This window comes from Purpureocillium lilacinum, assembly GCF_023168085.1.
Source record: "Purpureocillium lilacinum CBS 284.36 DNA, scaffold_2, whole genome shotgun sequence".
In the NCBI taxonomy this organism is placed as follows: domain Eukaryota; kingdom Fungi; phylum Ascomycota; class Sordariomycetes; order Hypocreales; family Ophiocordycipitaceae; genus Purpureocillium; species Purpureocillium lilacinum.
The window spans coordinates 5,013,160-5,035,224 of record NW_027072112.1 but is presented as its reverse complement, the minus strand read 5'-3'; the positions used below and the strand labels follow the sequence as shown (position 1 = coordinate 5,035,224).

The 22,065-nt window shown below is 60.8% G+C and overlaps 6 protein-coding genes across 6 annotated transcripts; 3 read left to right on the top strand and 3 right to left on the bottom strand.

Moving 5' to 3' along the window:
* Positions 1–1,556: 1,556 nt before the first annotated feature.
* PLICBS_003283 (uncharacterized protein) lies at positions 1,557–2,284 on the top strand (the record flags this gene model as incomplete). The annotated part of the gene is made up of 3 exons (XM_065600189.1): positions 1,557–1,628; positions 1,727–1,864; positions 2,000–2,284. 3 exons carry the CDS (start codon positions 1,557–1,559, stop codon positions 2,282–2,284), a joined length of 495 nt encoding a protein of 164 aa, XP_065456261.1.
* Positions 2,285–3,504: 1,220 nt separating this feature from the next.
* PLICBS_003282 (uncharacterized protein) lies at positions 3,505–6,844 on the bottom strand (the record flags this gene model as incomplete). Its single annotated transcript, XM_018323021.2, has 4 exons — positions 3,505–5,513; positions 5,572–5,960; positions 6,029–6,201; positions 6,767–6,844. The coding sequence occupies 4 exons, from the start codon at positions 6,842–6,844 to the stop codon at positions 3,505–3,507; spliced, it is 2,649 nt and encodes an 882-aa protein (XP_018178251.2).
* A 3,750-nt stretch (positions 6,845–10,594) lies between these two features.
* Positions 10,595–12,157, bottom strand: PLICBS_003281 (erg24, C-14 sterol reductase; the record flags this gene model as incomplete). Its single annotated transcript, XM_018323020.2, has 3 exons — positions 10,595–11,685; positions 11,733–12,037; positions 12,096–12,157. 3 exons carry the CDS (start codon positions 12,155–12,157, stop codon positions 10,595–10,597), a joined length of 1,458 nt encoding a protein of 485 aa, XP_018178250.2.
* Positions 12,158–12,922: 765 nt separating this feature from the next.
* Positions 12,923–13,991, top strand: PLICBS_003280 (cation-independent mannose-6-phosphate receptor CI-MPR; the record flags this gene model as incomplete). The annotated part of the gene is made up of 3 exons (XM_018323019.2): positions 12,923–13,233; positions 13,286–13,784; positions 13,839–13,991. The coding sequence occupies 3 exons, from the start codon at positions 12,923–12,925 to the stop codon at positions 13,989–13,991; spliced, it is 963 nt and encodes a 320-aa protein (XP_018178249.2).
* Positions 13,992–18,266: 4,275 nt separating this feature from the next.
* Positions 18,267–20,221, top strand: PLICBS_003279 (uncharacterized protein; the record flags this gene model as incomplete). The annotated part of the gene is made up of 3 exons (XM_018323018.2): positions 18,267–18,332; positions 18,465–19,835; positions 20,009–20,221. The coding sequence occupies 3 exons, from the start codon at positions 18,267–18,269 to the stop codon at positions 20,219–20,221; spliced, it is 1,650 nt and encodes a 549-aa protein (XP_018178248.2).
* A 488-nt stretch (positions 20,222–20,709) lies between these two features.
* Positions 20,710–21,892, bottom strand: PLICBS_003278 (uncharacterized protein; the record flags this gene model as incomplete). The annotated part of the gene is made up of 2 exons (XM_018323017.2): positions 20,710–21,666; positions 21,761–21,892. The coding sequence occupies 2 exons, from the start codon at positions 21,890–21,892 to the stop codon at positions 20,710–20,712; spliced, it is 1,089 nt and encodes a 362-aa protein (XP_018178247.2).
* Positions 21,893–22,065: the final 173 nt, after the last annotated feature.

The following is a 22,065-nucleotide window of genomic DNA, read 5'->3' as shown; positions in this document are numbered from 1 at the left end:
CCTCACTCACGGCGGCGTAGTGCGACGCGAGCAATACGAAGACTCTAAACACAACAGGGAAATATGCGGGAATCATGCCCGCGTGCAGATCTCTCGCTGGGTGGCAGATTTTGAGGTCGTATGGCTGAGAAGCCGATGCCGGTGGTGCAGTTGCGCAGGTTAAGAAACGCGCACGAGCAGCGCCCAGCAATGCGATCGCAGTGCCATGAGGATGCATGGGATGGCCTACTTCAATGGTTCCAATTATCATTCATGCTGGTCTCACTTATAGCTCGACAATCTTCTTCCTAGAGCAAACGGGAATCAACGCCACGTCCTCCTCGTAAGAGTTGCATGTTGGATGCCTGCAACGGCTGGGCAGAGTTGTTGCGCTCACCACTCGTCGGAGGCCTAGGTGGACGGGGTAAGTGTTGCGCTCGATGTCGGACTCGTAGGACAACGGCTTGAAGCAGGCTCTGGATTTATAACGACTTGCCACTACCGAATCCTGGCATTGGTGTCCGGCCATCCAGGTTTCCGTGTCACTGGTCGTCCTAAATCGCTCTCACAACAATCGCACTGGGAGCATGGTTGTCGCGTGTGGCTGGTTCCGGGGTTGTCAGCTTCTGTTTTTAGCATGCGCGGGATGGCCCGTCGCGTCGCGGCGCCGCGTGTAAGCCGGGCTCAAAACCGCGACCACCGACCGCCGACCCCCGGCAAGGCATGCGTCTGTCTGCCCCTCACGGTCCGGCGGCCGTGTCTAAGCCAGATCGCCAGCTTCTACCGCAACCGCAGTGTCGCTCTCGTTTGCCAGTCTGCCGACCCGCCCGTACCCGTACTGTCCACCACCTCTCCCCCCACACCACCGCTGCTTTCTTTGTCCCATTCCTTCGTCTAACAGGCATGGATCCGACTAGCCCGCTGGCCATGCGCAGGTCAGCAACATCTACCCGGCCGAAAATGGGGGCACGACCGGTCCTGCAGTCAGACCGGGCCATTCAGCACGGCACTTCCGCAATCCCGCGGCGGCGTTTCTCTCCCCGTCGTCGCGGCATATCAGGGGTTGCCTTCACAGTCGGGGGTTGAGGCCACCGGTGCGTCGGCGCCGAGGTGGGTCCTCAATCGACGCCGACTCGGCACTTGCTAATGCCCCGATCCTCCGGCCGGGTCAGCATCAACCGCCCCGCGCGGCGCTCGGTTGCATGTGGCTGCCGCCGCCGCGCTGCCACCATATTCCCCCGCGACCCCACATATTATCAATCAGACCAAACCAGGACGTATGCATGTTTGCCCGCCCAGTGCCTGGAAGCCAATTGACGCGCGGTGCCTCGGGAGTCGGGAGGGAAAGGCGGGAGTACCAGCACCCAACCAACGCACACCGTGGACGCCACAGTCCGCGGCCCGTCGGGGGCGGGCTGGCTCGTCTGTACCACGTATAAGGCGGCGTGTGACCGCGTTCATAAGCTATGGGTCCTCGTCCGCGCGTTTGCTGTGCTTGCCTGTCTGTTTTCCATCGTCAAAGCCTCAAAGGTGTCCGTCCTTCAAACCTAGACAGCCGAGTAACGTACTCCGTCGCCATGGCCGCTTCCATTAACGCCCTCCTCTCCGTCGTCGGGCTCGACCCGTCAAAGAACTACTCTTACCTCACCGTGCGTCGCCGCTTCATACACTTGCCGATCTACCGTGCTCTAAGCACGCGCGCGGGCGTGGCCCTTCCTGGGCAGAGCAGAGCACTGACACGCAGCAGGTCCCCGTAGCGCTCTACGTGTGCCTCGTGCCGCACTACCTCGCCGTCGTCGACGCCGGCGTCGACACCGTCTACGACAACGCCGCGCCGCGCAGCTTCCACGAGAATGTCCGCCGCGACACCTCCATAGACAAGCTGGTACGTCCACGACCTGCGTCTTCTCCAGAGCCATTCTCTTTCCATCACCTCAGCCCAAAAAAGACCCTCTTTTGGCAAACACCACGCAGGTGATACGTACTAGTACTAACCTGTCTGGGTGCCGCGGGAAAACAGCGCAAGGCCCGCATCCTCCGCCTCGAGGGCGCCTCGATCAACGGCTTCGAGACGCTCGGCTTCTTCGCCGCGGGCGTGCTCGCCGCCAACCACGCGGGGCTCGAGGCCGAGGCGCTCAACGCGCTGAGCGTCGGGTACGTGCTCGCGCGCGTCGCCTTCGTCGTTGCCTACGCGGGGATCCGCAACCGCCGCCTGTCGTGGGCGCGCACCGCGCTGTGGAACGTCGCCTCGCTGGCGAGCGTCGCGCTGTGGGTCAAGGCCGGGCTCAAGGTCGCGGGGAAATGAGTGATCGTGGAGGGCATCTCTGGGAGGGGAGTCGGTGAAGAATATGTACACAATACCGTATGTACTTTTAATGCATAGGCTGTGGTTTCGGTGTCGATCCTGGAGGCGTGGCCTACGTCTACACCACCGCAAAGTTGACACGGGGCCTTGACGAATTCTTTGAGTGGCTATTCTATATCCGCCCGCGCCTGATGCACCTCTTGTGTGTTTCTTTATACACTTCCCTCGCCGGCACCCACTCTCACTCCTCCGCAGAGACCCGTCTGGAGCATCCACCCAAGACCAGCGTTCACTACCGTCACGGTCAGCAGCAGGCACCCTCTCAGAGATATCACGGTACTTACCTTGCACGACACCAACATTAGACACAACCCGCCACCCACCCACTTCACCCCCTAATCGCACATCTCATATCTCCCGACACCACGTCTCATTCTCCTTATGCAAGTTCGAGTCAGACGGCACCGGCACCGGCACCGGCACCGGCGACGCCGTCGCACCCAGCGCGAGCAGCAGCGCAGTCACCATCGCGGCCTTGATACTACCCATAGTTGCGTTGCGGACTTTGAGCGAGCACTGGAGAGGCAGTATTTACTCGTGACACTGAGGCTTGAGGTACAGTGTATGCTTACGCAGACCGCCTGCCGCAAGATGCGCAGGGGGCGCCGGTACTTATACGTTACGAAATGGATCCGGGCGACGACGCATTGTTCCGCCCTGCTGTGTGTCTATGGTACAGTATCAGTGTTGGGGCGCACGTCACGTTTCGGAGGGCCGTCCCGATACAGCGGCGATCTAGACGACTCCCCTAGGGGGCTGTGAAGTATCGCAACGACGTGTTAGGAATATGCCGCTTCGTACTGAGCTAGGACTACGAGGCCTACAACAGTCAACTTGTGGTGATAGATCAGACCAAGAAATTGCACCAGCCGCACGATCAACCTATTCAGTCCAGCACAGATTCCCGAGAGTCGAGTTGCTTCTGCAAATCACAAGCTGACACCTATGCCACGTTCTCTTCGTTTCCGTGTATTCATCGTGTCTCACTCACGGGCACTCGACGGCTTTGACCGAGATAAGTGTGCTGTATCCATTTCTCTCAAAGTAATTACGTGAAGCAAAGGGCTAATACTGCCATCGTCTCATAGGAACCGTCCCACCGTTTGTGCACAGCCACCCTCTCTCAGATCTACACGCCCTCGCACGTGCGCCCCGTCGTGCTAATCCAGCCTCGCCTTCAGGGGCAGGTTCCTCGAACTGCTGCCGACATACACCGTCTTGGGCTCCTGGGTGACGACCCAGTTCTGGCTGGCCACGTCCCAGTTGCTCACGTCCCTGCGCGTCAGCTCCGCGCGGAACTGCACCGACTGGCCGGGCGCGATCCGCTCGATCCGCTCGAAGCCGCGGAGCACCCGCACGGGCTCGCCCTTGCCACCCAGGCTGACGTACACCTGCGGCACCTCGTCCGAAATGCGCGACCCGGTGTTGGTGATGACGCAGTTGACGGTGTAGAGCACATCCCACAGCTGGCGGTTGCCACCCGGAGCACCCGAGGCACCCTGTCGGGGCTGCGGCGACCCGTCAATGGCGCCGGGCGGGAGGAACTCCTTGGCAGTCTTGCCGTACTGGGGGTCTCCCGACGCCTCCTTGCCCGACTCGGTCGAGTTGAGCCACGGGTAAATCCACTGGTAGATGTAGCGGATGCCCTTGGGGAAGGCGTAGTCCTTGAGGTCGGTGCTGAAGTTGCCAAACTCGGGGGCCTTGATGGTCTTGCCGGTCGTGGGCTGGTAGGGGCGGACGTTGTGCTTCTGCACGTTAAGCTGCGAGTACTTGAACTCGCCCCAGGAGAGGCCGAAGCCGAACTCGTAGATGGGAGCGCCCTTGTCGCCCTTGTTGGGCGCCGCCTTGTCGAAGTGACGGTAGTCGATGAAGTTGCCCTCAGTGAAGTCGTCTTGCGGCGCGCCGTTGCCGTTGTTGGGCTTGTACAGGACGTCGGTGCCGTAGCTCTCGCGAGTCGGGCCCCAGGTGAAGGGAGATCGGCCGGGGCTCGTCTTGCCGTAGAGAATGTCCGTCAGAGAGTTGCCCGACTCCTGTCCCGGCATGCCAGCCCAGACAATGGCGGTGATGTTGGGGTTGTTGTACCAGTCCGTGACCAGAACGGGGCCAGACGTGTGCAGGACGACAATGGTGTTGGGGTTGACCGACGAGACGTTCTTGATGAGGTCATCGCCGTTCTTCCACAGAGTCAGGTTCTTGCGGTCACCGGCGTTGCCGTCCACGTCGATGTAGCCCTCGCCGCCGCCGGCGTTGGCAAAGACGATGGCGGTGACGTTGGGCTGAGTGACGAGGGCCTTGGTCTCCGCCCAGGCGTAGTTGGTCAAGATGCTCTCGTACCGGGTGCCGTCCTTGATGGCCTGAGCCTGCAGGGCGCTATCGGGGGTGATGAGGTAGGGGAAGTTGGAGGTGCCGGAACCCCAGATCATGGCCAGAGTGCCGTCATCGCAGCCGCGGTCAGGGCAGCCGTTGGGGCCCTTGGGGTTGGCGCCAGCGTCCTCGCCGACGACAGCGACAAACTTGGGCTTCTCAAGGGGCAGCACGCCCGAGTTCTTGAGGATGACGGTGCCCTTGGCGGCCGACTCGCGGATGTGGTTGGCGTGGTTAGCGCGAACGTCGACCTGCTGGTTGATGAGGCCCCAGTTCTCCTTGGCGGCCTGGTCCTCCCAGCCGTAGCTGTCGCGGGTCCACGAGTTGAAGTTGGTGGGCACCTGGTTCTCGAGGGTCCTGCCGACCTTGAAGTAGGCGGCCATGATGCGCATCACCATGTCGTCGATGCGCCACTCGGGGACGGTGCCGTTGATGACACCGAGGGTCAGGTTGCCACCCCAGTAGCTGTAGCCGGTGTTGAAAGTGGTGTCGCCGGGCATGGTCATGTCGAGACCGGCGGCGGCGGTGGCAGCACCGGCGTGCTGAGCCTGCCAGTCGCTCATGACGAAGCCCTGGAAGCCCATCTCGCCCTTGAGGATGCCGTTGAGGAGCTTGGAGTTTTGGCAGCCGTACGAGTTGTTGATCTGGTTGTACGAGCACATGATGGAGCCGACACCAGCCTTGACGGCGTCGGCAAAGGGCCACGCGTACAGCTCGTGCATGGTCTTGTCGTCGATGTTGGACGAGAGGGACTCGGAGATGTTGAAGCCGCGGCCTTGGGCTTCGCCCGACTGGCGGAAGTGCTCTGACGAGGCGTCAGCATCGCATACATGACGAGTTGCAGTATTGGATTCAGCACTTACCCTGCTCGTTGGCGACGTAGTGCTTGGCGCAGGCAACAACACCGGCCTCCTGGATGCCAACCGACGTGCTGGCAAGGCCCTGGCCCTGCAGATACGGGTCGGCACCGAAGCCCTCGGCGTTGCGACCGCCCTCGGGGGCACGGCCAATGGGGCCGGCAACGGGGCCGAGCAGCACGTCGACGCCCTTGCCCTTGGCCTCCTCACCCATGGCCTTGCCACGGTCGCGCCACAGGTGCTTGCTCCAGGTGGCACCCGAAGTGACGGCCACGGGGAACGCGCTGTTGTAGTCGGAGAAGCGCAGGCCCAGAGGGCCGTCCTGCATACACAGGGCCTTGAGTCCCAGACGCGGGACGGCGCCGACGTTGCCGACGCAGGGACCGCTCATCCATCTGTGCAAATCATGACCGTCAGCGAGGGGCGTGTAAGCGACGACAAGGCGGAAGCAGCAGGAACTCACCCCGTGCCGGTCGTGATGTTGACCTTCTCCAGCAGCGTCAGCTGGGAGACAAAGGCCTTGGCCTTGGCGTAGGCCTCCTCCCAGCCGGTGGCCTTGGGGTCCATCCATGGCGAGGGGTAGTGAGGCGGCGAGTGGGCGAGCTCGGCTCTGGCATCGAGGGCCTGCAGAGGGATCTGAATGTTAGCCGCGGCACTTCCCAGGCGACACGCAATCGCGCCCGCAAATACGGCGACGATCAATTGCATGATGGAGGTGTGGTGTCGTCATGGCGAGTGAGCAGCGTCGCGCGCGGTGGAGGTGGTGGCAGCTCGTGTCCGTCACGGGGCGCGTGAGGCAGCGGGTGAATAGCTGCGGCGTGGTGACGATCCAGGCACTCCACTGGCATGGAGGGATGCCCGCCCAGGCACAGACGAAGACAGCCGCCACCAATGGCACAGACGCGGCCCGAGATGCCGCCACAAAGCCACCGCCGCAACGCAGTGGAGTCCACTGTAAGTCGCAGCGCAGCGCCCGTGACGAAAGGGGCTGCTGGTGGCACAGCGCGCATGCTGGGGAGAACCTGGAAATTGATGCAACGTTGATGGGCAATTACATGCAGCGCGCCGCGTATGTATTGCTTTTTCTCCTTCTCGCGTGCAGCCACACTTGTGATTGCGATTTCCCGAGTCGTCGCTCGCTCGCACTCGCGCATCTGATCAAAGGGGGGAGGACAGCTTTCACGTTGGACAAAGGACTCACCTTGTGATCTGCGCCAATGGTCGAGGCATCGGCCACGGCAGCCAGCAGCGCTGCCGCGACAAGAGACAACGGCTTCATGCTGGAGCTTCGTCTCTAACGTCGTCGAGGTGTCGGGCCGGTGTAGGTGTTTTGCCTCCTGTACCTGGTACCGGGAACTGTGACAAGACGACTGCCTTGGGCGTCTGTCGCTGTCGAGATCTGTCGCCGTCTGGTTTAAAAGACGGGAGCCGCGAGGATGAAGAAAACAAAAAACCCCAAAGCTGAGACTGCTGGACCTAAGCAAAGAAGATCGAAGAGGAGGGGGGAGGGGGAGGAATGCGCTTGATATAATCTCCAGGGTCTCAGTGATGCTGGGCCGAAATTGCAAGCATGACGGAGCGCAGGGAGTGACTTACAGACACACACCACAGACACACACACCACCACACCGCACGTAGGTCGACCGGATGGATGGCCGCACAGCACGTCAACCTAATGGGGACCTGACCCACGACAAAAGTAGCACTTCAGCAAATGCAATGGGGGAAAGCACAGCTACGCGTTCGCACCCTGCACGTACGAGCGAGTGCTCCCGTTGGTGGACCATTTCTGCTCCATCCTCCTCCAGGTCTTTGTCGTCACTCACCTCCCCCCCGGCATCGATCTTGCCCCTTGTCGTCGCCCGCCCTCGCCCTCGCCCTCAACCCTCGACCCTCGTGGGTCTCGCTTCCTCGATCGGAGCAGCTCCCTGCTGATGGCGGCGCCTCGTCCTCTGCGCTTGGGGGATTAAAGCCGAGCACAAGGCCGGCCGGGCCTGCTAGGCAACGCGGCTCGACAGGGCGGCAGACGCAGGCGCGCCTCCCCTCCGGCTCTTCAGAACCCCGGCGCCCGTCTTCCAGGTCGTGGCTTGCAGCGAAGCTTCCCATATTCCAGGCCCTGGACGCCAGGCGCAGTCGGTAATACATGTACCCCACTGGCGGTCGGTTGGCGGCCAGCATGGAGTGCCTGCAGCAGCTGGAGCACAGCACAGCACATCACCCGACAGGGGCTGCAAGCTGGGCTCATCAGGCGCCCGCGGGCAGAAGTGCGCTGGGGCCCCTCGATTCCACTGCCCGCCAAGGTGCGCGCCCCCCGCACGTCCCCACCCCTGCCCGCACCGCACCGGCAAAAAAAAATAAAAAACAAGGCCCCATGGCCCGAAGCCACAGAGGGGCCAGAAAGCTTGGGTGGGCAGCTTTACCGCCCATCAATGGCAGTTGGCCGACTCGAGAACGCCAAGGCACAGCCCAGGTCCCGCGCACCGCACGCGGGAAGTCTATTCCAGCGGCAGTCCGGGGGTGGCGTCGGCCGACACTTTGCTCCTGTCAATCCCCAGAATTACCTATATTCGTCCCAGGCTGCTCCCTGGCCAGGTCTCACGGTTTGACGGCCCGCATAAACGTCGAGATCATCGGCCACATGGGCCAAACAGAAAACGGGTAGAAAACGCACTCGACGTCAACAAACAATCACTTATGGGGAGGGAGGGGGGCGTGGACGATGGCGATCGTCACGCTGACATCCGGGACCCACGGGCGGGAAAACCGCAGGAGAAATGCTCCCACAGTCTTCTCTACTACTGCACGTTAAACTGCTCGCACACCAAGAACCCCGTTTGGAGGGTCACATCGGCCGCGCCGGTTGACCCACGGGTCCTTGGGGACCCAGAAGGCCCAAAGGCCATCGGTTGCCCGCTCGCCGTCTGCGGGGATCGCATCCAAGTGCGTGCATGGGATGGTGGCATGCCTTGCCTTGCCTTGCCTCGCCTTGCCTTTGGGGCTGCCGGGCATGGGCACGACGACCGGCCAGCACGCGCACCATGCTTGGCTCGATGGAAAAGGGCCGATGTCTCTTCTTCTTCCCGCCAACTCTTCCATCATCGTTGTCAGCATCTAGGCCCGGCCACGCGGTCGAGGACCGGTCCGGCTATGAGAAAGAAGCCGTTCGCGGGTGACGGCAAGCGTGAAACGGCCGGATCGTCTTTCCACTGTCTCGGCTAGAACGACGAAAGCCTTCCCTGTCATGCCATGTCACTGCCATGGGTCCATCGTTGTCTGCAGTGCTAGCCCATCTCCAGCCACATACATGAGCTCGAAGCTTGTGCATCGAACGAGGTGATTTGCGCAGGGTCAGGTTGCATCCGCGATCCGGGCCCTGCGGCGCGTGGCATCGAGCACGTCCTCGCTTCGGCTGGGACCGCGACTGACAGCTCAACAGGCCGGGCCATCACGGCTGCGCGGGAGACGGCTCCCTGCATCCGACCGGGCGTGAATGCTACGTGTGACCAAGATGCAATTCATGTACAATTTATTGCCTTGCCCTACGCACTTTGTAACCAGGCGTGTACGACGCCACACCACGCCTCGGCCGCTGTTCGCGATGCTCGCTGTGGACGAACGGAGTGAACTTGCGACACCCATGCGTGTTGTGCTGACGAGAAATGGCCTCCTACGTACAAAGTAGTGTGTACGGAGTACAGAGTCAAGCCGGTTGGAAGTGTTTCTGACAGAGTCTTTCTGAACAGGCTATTCTTTCTGGGAGAACGAGTCGAAACAAGTTCAAGCCCGTCAGCAGCGTGCGGTCCTGGTTCTCCAATTTTCATCAACCGTGCCCTCCTGTGCCTGGCACCCTTGACTGGCTGGCACTCGCGCGAACTGCCGGCCCCGCGTTGGTCCGCCGCCTCCTCGCTGTTTGTACCAAGTCCTTGTGTATGGCCCGTTCACCGGTGGTGCGTTTTACGAGGATTGATATAAGTACTTGGTATGGGACTTTTACGATTTTATGTGATATGAGCAATTCGTACTTCGTAGGAATGCAGTACAGTACTTACTGCACGAAACGGTTATGTGCAATCCCGCAGTTGGGAGCAGACGACTGCTCCCTCGGTTCCCCTCCGCCTCGGCTCACTTACACGCCCCGTCCCCAGCAGCGGCATCACCAGATGATCCCCACCCTGCGTCCATCCATCCATCCACCCATCCAAGCCATCCACGGCTTCCTCCCCCGCACGTCCCACCCACACCTCCAGCCCCAAACCCCTGCCGCCTCCCATCTCCCACCCGCTCCATCGAGTAAGCCTCCGCAAGCCCCCCTCGTCACCCCCAGAGCCATCAGCCGGGCCTCCCCAGTGGGCTTTTCATCAACCGGCCATCTGCCCTATTTAGCGTGCCCTCCTTTCGGGCCTTTTTCTAAACGTCGTCGGGGAGCGTCGCTCGGTCTGCCGACCTCTTCGTCTGTCCCGCTGCCGATGAATGACATGCATCTGCATGCCCAGAGACTGACCTCGTCACGCGTGATCCGCCGCATCTGCAGCATCGCCGTCCTCCCCCGTGCATGCCCTTGTTTCTCCATCGGGCGTCCCCGCAGTTCCTCCGTCCGGAGTCTCGCCCCGTCGACCCGGCTCTTCGGCCTGGTACTCGGCATAATTTGTGCCCTTGCCAGCCGCCTTCGGCATGCGCCTTCGGCCTTGATCGCGCCCTTCTCCGGGTTCTGCGCCGCTCTGAGCTGCCGCCGACGGCCAGCCATCGGACGAGCATGACGTGATGGAATGCCTACTTGCTAGCTCATGGAAACACAAGCAGCGGCCCCACTGCGGGTGTGATATCGATCCATTACTCTATCCCTATAGAGCGAACAAGTAGTCGCCAACGTATTACACGGTTTTACACCCAACGCCGTCGGCCGCCCGAGACCGACCGCCATGCCCAGAACCACGTCTCTCATCAACTTGACCAGCTCCGCAACGTCAGCATCGCGCGCGGGGAACCCACAGCCGCGGCTCGCCGCCGCGTCCGGCTCGGCCGTACTCGACTAATAGATGCCTGGCACGATGCGCCACCGGACCTCCTTCTTGTACTTTTCCCAGTCCTCGCCGTACTTTCGGTGGCACTTTTCATCGTCGCGCCGGTCGCGGTGGATGAGCAGGATGGCAAAGTAGACAATGTAAAAGTACGTGAACAGCATGCCCCAGCCCTTGGCCGAGCCCTGCGCCACCTCGCGGCCGTCCCGCATCACGTACGCACCCTCGGCCCCCGTACCAGCCGTGAGGATCTGGTATCCCGCGAGACCCGTTGGCAAGCTGTACGGCCACGACTGGATCCAGTCGCCCAGGTAGTTGATGTGACGCGCAACACCCCACCAGCCCGTGGTCAGCAGCTTGCTTCCCGTCTTGGTCTGGATGTACTTGAGGTTCGCCACCGCCGGGTCGTTGGGGTTCGTCCGGAAGGCATTCTTTTGGCTGTTGGCGGAACGGAAGATGTAGAAGCCGGCGCCGATGAGCGACAACATAGCGACCAAGCCCAGCGGCCCAAGCGACCGTGGGTGGACAGAAAGGTACCGCGTTTGCATCGAGTACACAAACGGCACCCAGACCAGGTCACCAAAGGCCAACATCATGCCGAAGCCGTCGGTGGTGATGTCCATGGTCGTCAGGATAGCGGGCTCGTTCCACCAGGAGTCGACGATGTACAGCGCCTGCACCACAGTGATGCACACGATGCTGTCCGTGACGAAGCCAAAGTTGCGGTACTGACGGGCGCACCACGCACAGTTGAGGATGATCCAGCCCATCATGCCGGGGCGCAGCTCGCACCACTCCTTGATGTCTACCTCGCCGATCAGGGGGATGATGACGCGAGGGTTGAGCTCGCGGCCGATGAACCAGTCGTACAAGAGGTTGCCCGAGTGGCCACCGGCAGCAAGCTCCCGGTTCTGCTTGTCACCAGCCTTGACGCTGAAGCTGCGCACATAGACAAACGTGGAGATGGCATAGGAAATGCCAATATTGGCTGTCAATATCTGAACATAGTGCTGGTCGATAAAGGTCCACACGGGGAATTCAGCCCCCTGAGCGAAAGTCCCGGCAGCGAGCGCAGCCAGAGTGACCGTGTTCGAGTACAGAGCTGCGTAATTGTCAGCCATGTCCGGAATTGGCGCGGATCGAACGTACTGTTGAAGCGATACTTGAGGCGCCCACCTGACGCGAGGACGGTGCCGTCCACCTCGGTCGCGGGCAGCACGCGATAGAGGATAAGATTGACCAGGTAGTATCCCAGAACGGCAGCGGTTGCTTCCCAGCTAGCGAGACCAGCAATGCCCTCCTTCGGCCACCCAACCTCGACTTTGAGGCGGTCGAGCGACAGCGTCTTCGGACTCAGGAGCGACGGCGCTGGGCAGCCTGAGATGTCGTTGCAGACAAAGGTGAAGACGTAGACGAGAATCGGCAGGCCAAACGAGATGCCGAAGGCGCCCGGGCTGTGGATGGTGGTCAGCAGTCGCGTTCCTTGCAGCGTGGCTGACGCGTGGTGCTCACGGGCCGAAGAATTCGTAGCCATGCTGCGCAGGGGCAGCCGCAGCAGCCTTTGACTTGGCCATGTTGACAAGTTGGGAATCGCAGACGGCGCGTCAATCGTTTGCTGAACTCAACGTCGAGACCAGTGTCTAGCTGCTGCCGTTATATAGAATGCGCGGCTCGTCCTTGGTCGGCGGGACTGTCTGCACCGTCTCGACGAACGGGGGGTAAATGAGGCCTCGCGCGACACGGAGAGCTCAAGATCCGGCTGGTCTCATCGTCATTGACCTGTCCCAAAGGGGCCTAGTGCTCCCGCTGGCAGCTTGCGCAGGCGCAGCCCGACGGCGCGGACAAACAGATTCGCCGGCGCTCGACAGGTGGTCCCTGGATCTGCCCGCGCCAAGCCCGCCTGCCCCTGGTGGGAATGCCAAGGCCGCGTCCCGTGACCTCATCTTCAACAGCCAGATGGCCGGAACGGCTGACTGACAGCGACAGCGGCTCGGTGCAGCGTCGTCACAGGCCACGACGGCGCGGCTCCAAAGTCTCACTCTGAGCCCCTGCACCTCCAACCTCGCGACACGCCACCGTCTGCCGCCATCATTCTTTTCTCGCAGGAGCTGGCCACGACACACATGCGCACTACTGCTCCGAGCTTGAACCCCACGGAAACATCCAATTGACCTGGGAGCTGGTGCCCATTCGCTTCGCCCGGCGCCTCGGCGCATCCAGCTTGCTCGCACCCCGGCGGCGTCCCCCTCCGAGCCCGTCTCTACCACGTCCATCGACTGCGCGACTGCGCGACTGGCGACACGATGCGATACTCTATATTCATACCTCTTCTGGCCGCCATGGCGAGCGCCGCAGAGGAGCCCTCAACAACTACCCACGCTCCGGCGTGCACGGCCACGTCATCGTCTGGCAGCGGCGCATTCTTCGACCTCCGGCCGGACATGGCGGTACACCCGGACAAGAGCAAATCGCACAAAAGCTCCGTCACCAAGGACTACCACGCCAAGGGCTACGACTATGGCAAGAACTTTACGCTCAACATCTGCGGCCCCGTCGTGGACCCGGTGACAGACGTGATCGGACTTAAGAAGGAACAGTGGGCCAACGTGAGCGCCTACTACATGTCCTACGGCAACATATATTCGATAGGGTCAGTGCTATGATGCTTATTCGCGCATGCTATGGTATGCTGACCGTCTCAGATCTTCCTCGATGGAGCTCACCAGCCGGGGGAGTAAGCTCTTCTTGCAATACACAGGAGGCTCGCCCTGCACCCCGAAGTCCAGGAAGGAGAGCCGGGCCGCAGCCAAGAGCGGCGCCGGAAGTGCAAAGACTCAGCCCCATGAAATCGAGACGATGGAAAAGGGTGACGACAAGGCACCAGTGCAGCGCAAGTCCGCTACCATCTCCTTCCACTGCGATCTGAACCCCGGCAACGCGCAGGCAGCCATCTCCTTCGTGAATACCCCCGACGATTGCGCGTACTTTTTCGAGGCTCGATCTGTCCACGCTTGTGGCCATGCCGAGCCACATAAGCCAGGGAGCGTGGGTCCCGGCAGTGTTTTCGGCATCATCCTCCTCGTCGCGGTGCTCGTGTATGCCTTGGGGGGCGTCTTTTACAACCGCACCGTCACCCACGCCCGTGGGTGGCGCCAGCTCCCAAACTACAGCCTCTGGGCGGGCATCTGGAACTTTGTCAGCGTGAGTCCAAAGCATGAACCGCACTTTTCCATCGCAGGATGCTGACCTGCATAGGACATGTTTGTCATCTTGTGCTCTTCTTGCACGCGATGCTTGCCCAGTCGACGGGGCTACAGCGCCTTGAACTCCAACGCGCACAGCCGCAACAGAAACTCGGATGCCGAAAACAGGCTGATCGACCAACTCGACGAGGAATGGGACGACTAGAGCGGCAGCCCACCTTTCTTTCTTGTATTCAGTAGGCGAAATTTTCTTTATGTGGGTAGCATATCCATGGCGTTGCGGGACGGGAAGGACGAAGCTGGTGCTTCAAACGAAGAATGATTTTACTTTACATCTGATGCTCATGTAGACAGACATCTGTCACTGTGCCACAAGGCAGCCAGTCTGTGTACGAAGTACCATCTACGAGTACGCCAGTCTACCTGTCAAGCCTGTGTACCTGCTAGAAAACCATGTGGCCCTAGAATCGACGATCTGCATTCCCGAGTATTTGCATTTTGCCACACATTCGTTTGCGTACAGCGAATGCGGCCCGTTTCCATGTCATCCACCTCAGACCCATGCGGCTCCGCGAGCGGCACATACAAGGAGTCGGACAGTACACAACTATCGGCTCCGCATTGCCCTTTACCTCCGTCCTCCATGTCTGTTCCATTTTCTGTGTGACGAAGTGGGGTTCTCTGCATCTGCGCCACTTCGAACCTGCGTGATGGTGGCCTTTCTAGAAGCATCATACCCAACCTGCATCCCCGTGGCGCATCTGACCTCCAAGACAGATCCTTCCAAATCGGCGTGGGGTCACATCCATTGCAGCCCGATCACGCAGGTTTCCGTAGCCCACCAGCAGGGGGGACAAATCACCACCTCGCAGACCAACGCCGAGACAACAACAACACAGAGGACGCTATCATATCCGCGGCCTCACACCGGCTGGCGTTTGCTTCTTCTCAGCTGGGCTCCTGAGGTGGCTGGCATAAGTCCCCCCACCCCTTTGTGGATCGCAAGTTCTGGGATCCATGGCGGCGAGTCGGCAGACAAGGCCCCAACGGATGTCAAACAGGCATTCGCGGGCTCCGCAGACGGCCCACGCGGGGCATGCGAGATGGTCTCGATGCGGAAACGTTGTTTGCTCTCGTTTATCGGACGTTCATGCACGTTGGAGTGGGGAGGAGGCAGCAGCGGCGACGGTCCGCTGGACCCAGGCGATCGGGAAGCTGAGGAGACAACAGCCTGGGATGCATTAACTCCGTCGGTTCACTCCGGGTTACTCCTGATCAGCACTTAAAGCTGCACTCCAGTTTTTACAGGGCACTAGATGAGAGGTGTTGAAGGGTCAAGAACTAAGGTAGCAGCTAACGGTGTGCATGTACGTGCCCGCTGCTGTGCAAGGACGTTGTGCAAAGGTAACACGAAACGGTCGGAGGTCCAGCCGGCGGCCCCTTGAAGATCAGTCGGGCTGTCTTCTTTGGTCGTTGGGCCGTGACGCCCGTCTGCAAACCGCGCCGCCATAGAGATCAGATGCCTACATGCGTATCTCAGGTACTGTCTGAGGGGTCCGCGCGCGCGTGTGCGGGCCGGCGGCGGCTGTGGCAGAGGGAGACAATGGCGTTGTCTCGGATGCACCCCCGTCGTCAAACAACGGCGCCGCCCAGGAGGAGGGGGCAGGGGGCAAAGAAAAGAGAGAAAGAGGGGGGGTGGACGCACACGACACGCGAGACATGTTGATTTCCTCCAACTTCCTTTGCCATTACGTTGCGTTTCCGGATATGATGGACTGCAGGTGTCAGGCTGCGTCTATTCAAGCCTCCAGGCGTCAGTGGGACGCATGCACACGACGCATTCAGTCGGGTAATTCAGCCGGGGAGAGTGCCTGATGATTGTCCCAGTGCATATGTGACATGAATCCTTCTTTGGATCGTGCGTTATGCTGTGCTTCTCTCTCCGCTTGGGGACATGAACTGTAGAGGTCAGTCCGACACGAATACTGTGCCAGCTCAGCAAGACCGTCATTGATCGAGTGAACAGTCAAATTTCAGTGACGCCAAGGCCAAAGCTGCACGAGAGAGGGGGGGTGTTCCGCGGGTGCTTTCGTGGTTGTGTGCCTCGTCTAAATCATGCATAGGGCTCTGCGCAGACTTTCGTCCGATGTCAAGTGCAGTATTCATTTCGCATATACCAAGCCTATGCCTGATTCAGATAGTCCATGCCTGGCCGCGGAGAAAGGGGCTGCTGACCCGGAACAAGGCACGTATGGCAATCCCCCCCCTCATCGTGCGTGCATCGAGCCAGAGATGGTTCCTGCAGAATCGGTACACATGCGCGCGATATGTGACTGATCCAAATCTCGTCTTCCCTAGGGTCCAGTCCAGATCCAGCAGAATCATAGATCGGCCCTTGCATTCGGACATTTGCTTCTGCGCTAATCCATCGGGAAGAATTACGTCTTCTAGCCCTTGGACATGGAGCAGGCAGAGACAAAAATCTTCAGCGGTGTGTTCGATTTGGAAACCTGCCGTGGGGCGCGGGATCAATATCAATCTGAGCGGGAGGGAAGACGTCAACGTGGGTGAGGCGCCATGGCGCCGGGAGCTAACGCAGGTCATCAAGGCTGCATGGGTCATGCCCGCACCGGTAACAGGTAGCGAGGTCCTCACTCCTTGATGTTGGGTCGCAACGTGGCTTGCACGGGGGGGTCCCCCACCGGCCAAACCTCAAAAAATGGCGAGTCAAGGTTCCAGTTTCCACAGCCAGGACCCTCTTGTTCTCTCCATCAGTCTGGTCTCTCGCCTGGGAAATCCAATCTCTCCACGGTGCCGCCGCCGCGGCCCCCGCCATGGCTGGCTTGGCTCCCACACCGGGGAGGAGGCCTGGTCCCTGCAGGACGATCCTTCCGGACGGTAACGGCATGGAGAGGGCGCTGGAGACTGTCATGTTGCTCGATCTGAGCCTCTTCCCACGGATCTGGGACCCTGTTGCATGGTACCGGAACGCCTGCGCGGCACCTGCTCCTGGCTGCTGCTGCACCAGCACCCGCATCGCCGGGGAACGCGAGATGATCTGGAAGCCCCCAAGCCCACGTCAAGCCTCTTTTTTTGGATTCCTGCTCGTAGCTGAAAGTGTCTTTGTTGGTCGTGTATTTGAAATCAAAAGTCGAAGGAATATGCACGCTGTGGTCTCTGCGCTGTGCCACCATCGATCATGGGCGTCGCTGCTCAGCAGTCCCCCTTTTGATATTTTTCTTCTCAAAAAGACACCAAAACCAGTTCACCAGCATATCTCAGCTTTTCTGAAGCTTTCTGTTGAGTATGACGGCAAATGAATGGCGTTTCTCCTACGAAATTAGGGAGTGTCGCTGCTCGAGACCCCCCATCAGCTGTGCACCAGCTGCGGCCGTTCAACACTCAAATCTGAACACCCGACGACAGAAACCAGAGTTCATAGTTCAGCTGGCTTCAGGACAGCCAGGCCTCAGCATACGGCCCCCATTCGAATTGAGCTGGCGCAACCGAATCACTGGGAACGATCAGGTCCACTCCCTCGGGATCCTGCTTCTGACCTGCATGATTCTTTGCAGTCACTCTGCTTTCTCCGGGCAACCGCCGCACGCCTGTTCTCCAGAACGGAGCTCAGCCTCCCAGTGAACATCCCATTCACTCGAGCCTCCTCCCCACCGCCCCAGGCTGTGAACAGGCACACCGGGAACTTGCATCACCGCGTCAACGGTCCAGGCTGCGCAGAACGCCCGCCTCGCCCCCATTTCATGTTCCGGCGGCCCCATCCGCCAGCGACTGACGCAACTGTAACTTGCAAGTCCGCCACGCCTAGAACCACTCAACGATAGCGGTGAGGCGCTCGCCTGTTCAGTCTTGAGCAGGCTCCCCCACGCCCCTGAGACGAGGTCGCCTCCAGGTCTTCCATCTTGCGGTCCAGAGCTCGGTGTAGCCCCGGCCCCTCTGGCGCTCTCCCCAGCCCCCGTGGGACCCCCCCTTTGCCCCGAGCCTTCACCGTGGCGGGTGGTCGCCCGGCGCAGCTGTAGACGGCCGCCACCATGCTCTCGCACGGGACGGGCTGCCAGACGTTCCCCCCTGGGCCACATCCGCCTGCGCACTGCAGCGTGCCTACACCGCCCCAGTCCATGCCTTTACCTCTGCCACTGCTGCCGCTCTGGGCGCTTCACCTTTTCTACCCCAACGACTTCTTCTTCCAAGTGAGTTTTTCCCACCCAGTCCCAGAAACCATTTTCTTTCTCGCCTCCTTCTTCACGCATTTTCGTGTGCTTTTGCAGGAGGTCTTTTGTGTTCTCTATTTCCTTCTCCTTTTTTCCCCATTTTCTCTATTTTCTCAGTTTGGCCTTGTGCGTTTTCTCTCTCGATTTCCGGCCAACCTCGTCTTGGTCGTCAGAAGGCGTTTCGTTTTGAAACGGTCGATTTTCCTCCCCCAAGATCTTGGCGGCACGTCTCGGTGCAGTATCTCATCGCCATGAAGGAGGAGATGAAGGAGGAGACGATGGAATCGTCGTGGTTTGAGTCCATTTCGGACTACGAGGTTCGTGGTTCTCCGGCGCGCCTCAAGGAGATCGGATTGTGAAGCATCCTTCGCGCAGAATCATCCCAAGAACCCGACGGTCAGCATCAGTCCAGAGATCAACTCAATACTGACTGAGCTTTTTCCCTACAGGACGAAACGACCTTCTTCAACATCCAGTCTGGCGTAGAGTCGCCTCAGCTTCCCATCCAAGACGATGGTGATGGTACTGGCCTCTCCGCCGTGAGCGGCGAGTCGTGGGTTGGAATCTCGGCCGCGGCCGCGATGACCTCGCTCCCTCATGTTGCGCAGCCCATGATGCCCCAGTCGCCTGGCCTGCAGGCCGATCTTGCCCTGGACGCCTCGTGGGCAAGACTGCACCTACCGCCCATGGGAGAATTCCAAGGAAACTTCGTGGGCGCCGCCGCCAACAACAGCCAGACGGCCCAAGGACTCTACGCCTACCAGTTCCCAGTGTCGGCAGCAAACACGTCCATGATGCACCAGAGCGGTCTTTCGACTCCGCCTTCGGAATCCCACGCCGTGAGTATTTCTGGTCACTCGTTCTATCCGCCCCATGAATCTTTCGACGCTCAGGCGACGATGGTTTCCTCAGATGGATACCATGATCAGCAACGCCAGGACCAGCACCTGTCCATCTTCGACGGCCACACTAAGAGTTGGCTTTCGAGTGCCGTTGCCGCCCACTTTCTCCCAGAGACCGCCTTTTCGCAGTCCGCGGCGCTAGAGCTCATGCCCGTCCCAGTCAGCGGCGCTCCTCCCATGTCGTCCCGGCTTGGAACTCCGTCCCTGTCACCTCACGAGCTGCATTATTCGGACGGCTCGCCTGTCGACTACGCGTCTGACGGCTCAGATGCGGCCTCTTCGCCTGTCGCAACAGCTTCGGTGTCTTCCTCGGGTTCCAACTACAACCATGGATCGGTGATGGCCACAGCCAGAGCCAGAAGGGCTGCCAGACGCAACACCCTGGCCCTTCGCCGCTCCTCGCGGACTCGCCTCCCGAGCATTGCCCCAGCTATGCTGCAGGGCACGACTGAGCAAGACCACGGAGCTTCTTACAGTGGCATCGGCATCGAAGCCGCCGGCAGCAATGTATCCCTGCCATCGGGAACGACCACGACGACTACCCCCCGGCGCCGCAGGACCTCGTTCCGGTTCCACTACACTCAGCAGCAGCAGCCGCAGCAGCAGAACCAGAACCAGCCGCAGCAATTTGCTTCGTCGCTTGACGCGATCACCAACATCTGGTCGTCCGGAGTGAAGCCTCCCGGCGCACCGTACCAGTACGTCAACCAGATGGACGCAGAGAGCCTCGAGTTCTTCGAGCGCACTCTCCTTGCGGACCGCGACGACTCTCTCCGCGTCAAGGTGCCCTTCAAGATGATCCAGCACAAGCTCCGCCACGTTTTCTGCGGCGCCCAGGAGACACTCCGCGGCCATCACCGCCGCCTGGTCAAGCAGCCATCCCAGCGCGTGCGCAAGCCCGTTTGGCACGAAGTTGACGTGAGTTTTCAACCCCCAGATCAGTCGGGAAGTGATCAACCTCCTCCCCTCCCCGGGACAGATTTCCCTTGTCACTGGTAACAAAAGGCCACGGCACCATTGCCGGCCAAGAATCAGGAGGATTCACTTTAAGAAAAGAAAAGTACCGGCTGACTGACGCTTTGGGCTCGCAGGTCAAGCTGCTCCGCCGGGCCGTCGACTCGCCCCGCTGCAAGTTCCCCAACGGCAAGATCAGCTGGCGCGCCGTCAGCCAGTACATCTCGAGCAGCGGCGGAACCTACGACTTTGGCATCACGACCTGCAGCCGCAAGTGGAACGAGCTCACTGGAGGAGCACCAGCAGGCGGCGCCGCCGTCGACGACGACGAAGACGACGAGGACCAGTGACTGGAACAGCACTGAGTTCATGTCCAGATGCACACCGCTGCGAAATGGGGGGGTAATGGGAGACGAGAGACGGAGAGATGCGCAGAGAGAGAGAGAGAGAGAGAGAGAGACGGCAGCTCTTAGGGAGCAAAGCAAACACGGGATAATAATAATGACGGTGGTGCCCGTGGGAAGGAACGAACGGTCAGCTAGCTACCCACCGGAAGAGGTAGTTTGTGTATATTAGACGGACACTGGTTGTCATCCGTTCGTAGTTGATGACAACCCGTGTCTGTAGATGGAAATGGCCACTGCCGTAGAATCGCCGTGGACAACGCTGTACTCTCGCGAGATGAGGTGCCTCTATTGTGAAGATGCGTGGTAGAATGTACGTTGATCGTCTTTGTGGCCCTTCACAGCATGGTTCCGTCCACGCGAGATGGGGTGCCTCTATTGTGATGCGTGATAAGTTTGAATGTATTATGTACGTTGATCTTCATTGTGGCCCCTCACAGCATCGCCCCGTCCACGTCGCCCATCCGTCGCGGGAGCCCAATCCTCGCCAGCACGCCCGCCAGCTGTCCCGGATCCTCCCTCAGCGCGTCCCACTCCGCCTGCGTCTTGACCAGCGCCGTGCCCGCCAGCACCGTCCCGTTGAGGGCCAGCCTGCCCACGGGTCTCTCCTCGCTCCCGCTCCCGCTCCTTACGACGTCGCCCTCCGCGAGCCGCGGGCACACGACGAGCCTGCGCCTTGTCATGGCCATGTTGTAGCTGATCCTCGTCGGGCCCGTCGCAGGTGGTACTGCCTGGCTCTCGTCTCCCTCGCCCGTGGGCTGCCCGTCACCGTTATAAGCCGCTACCGCGTGACACGCCCGCCGGTAGAGGCGCAGGTACGCGGCAAACAAGTCCCCGGGAGACATGCCCAGGTGAATATCCTCTGCAAACGTCGCAAACGGCACGCCCGCCAGGTCCGCGCCGTCAGCCAACACATCCCACGTGCTCCTCCCCTCTCCGCCACGGTGCACCCCCTCCGCCTCCTCCTTCTCCTGGCCCTCGACCAGCCCGTCCCTCATGCGCCGCACAGGCAGCAGCTGCAGATGCCTATGCGGCTGACTGGCGCCCGAATGCTCGCCGCAGTTGAAGAAGACAAACAGCTCCCCCGCGTCGGCGCTGTCGTCGTCGTACGCGCGGATACACGCCAGCGCGGCCTCGAGGTCCGCCGCGGCGAGCACGTCCGTCTGGTGCTCAAAGGCGCGCGTCGCGAGGATGAAGTGCTCCGGCACGATGGCGAATTTGTTGAGCACGAGGTAGTGCGCGGGGCCGAGGTCCGCGACGAAGAGCGCGCGCGGGGGGTCGGCGAAGGGGTCTGGCGGCGCCGCCTGCTGGCGTCGTGACGGGGACGAGCCCGCGGGAGGGGACGGGGCTTTGGGCTTGTTGGCGAGGGCGGGCGAGAAGCGCAGTTGGAACTGCGTTGCCGTTATGTTAGTCGATGGGTGTCTGGCTCTGACGTGACTCGCAAGCTGAGGTATCATGAGGTATGTGGGTGAGGGATGGACGCACGGGAACGTTGCCGACGGGCAGGATGGTGACCTGCGTGGGGAAGTAGTGCAGGTCGCCATCTCCGCGGGCGCGGGCAAAGGCCGTCTTGACGAGCTCGGGCAGGTTTGCCGGCGCCCTGATGCCGCGCGACATGGTGCCGGTGGTTGGCGACGTGCCAAGGTTTCGGTGGTGGTGGACGGCAGGGGCGGCGTGCACAGTGTGGAATCGACGGTGGATGAGACGCCGAGATCTCTCGTGTGAGAGGAGTTAAGAGGCGGCGTGGGGTCGTGCTGTGTTCCTGAATTGAGTCGGCGGCGCCTGTACGT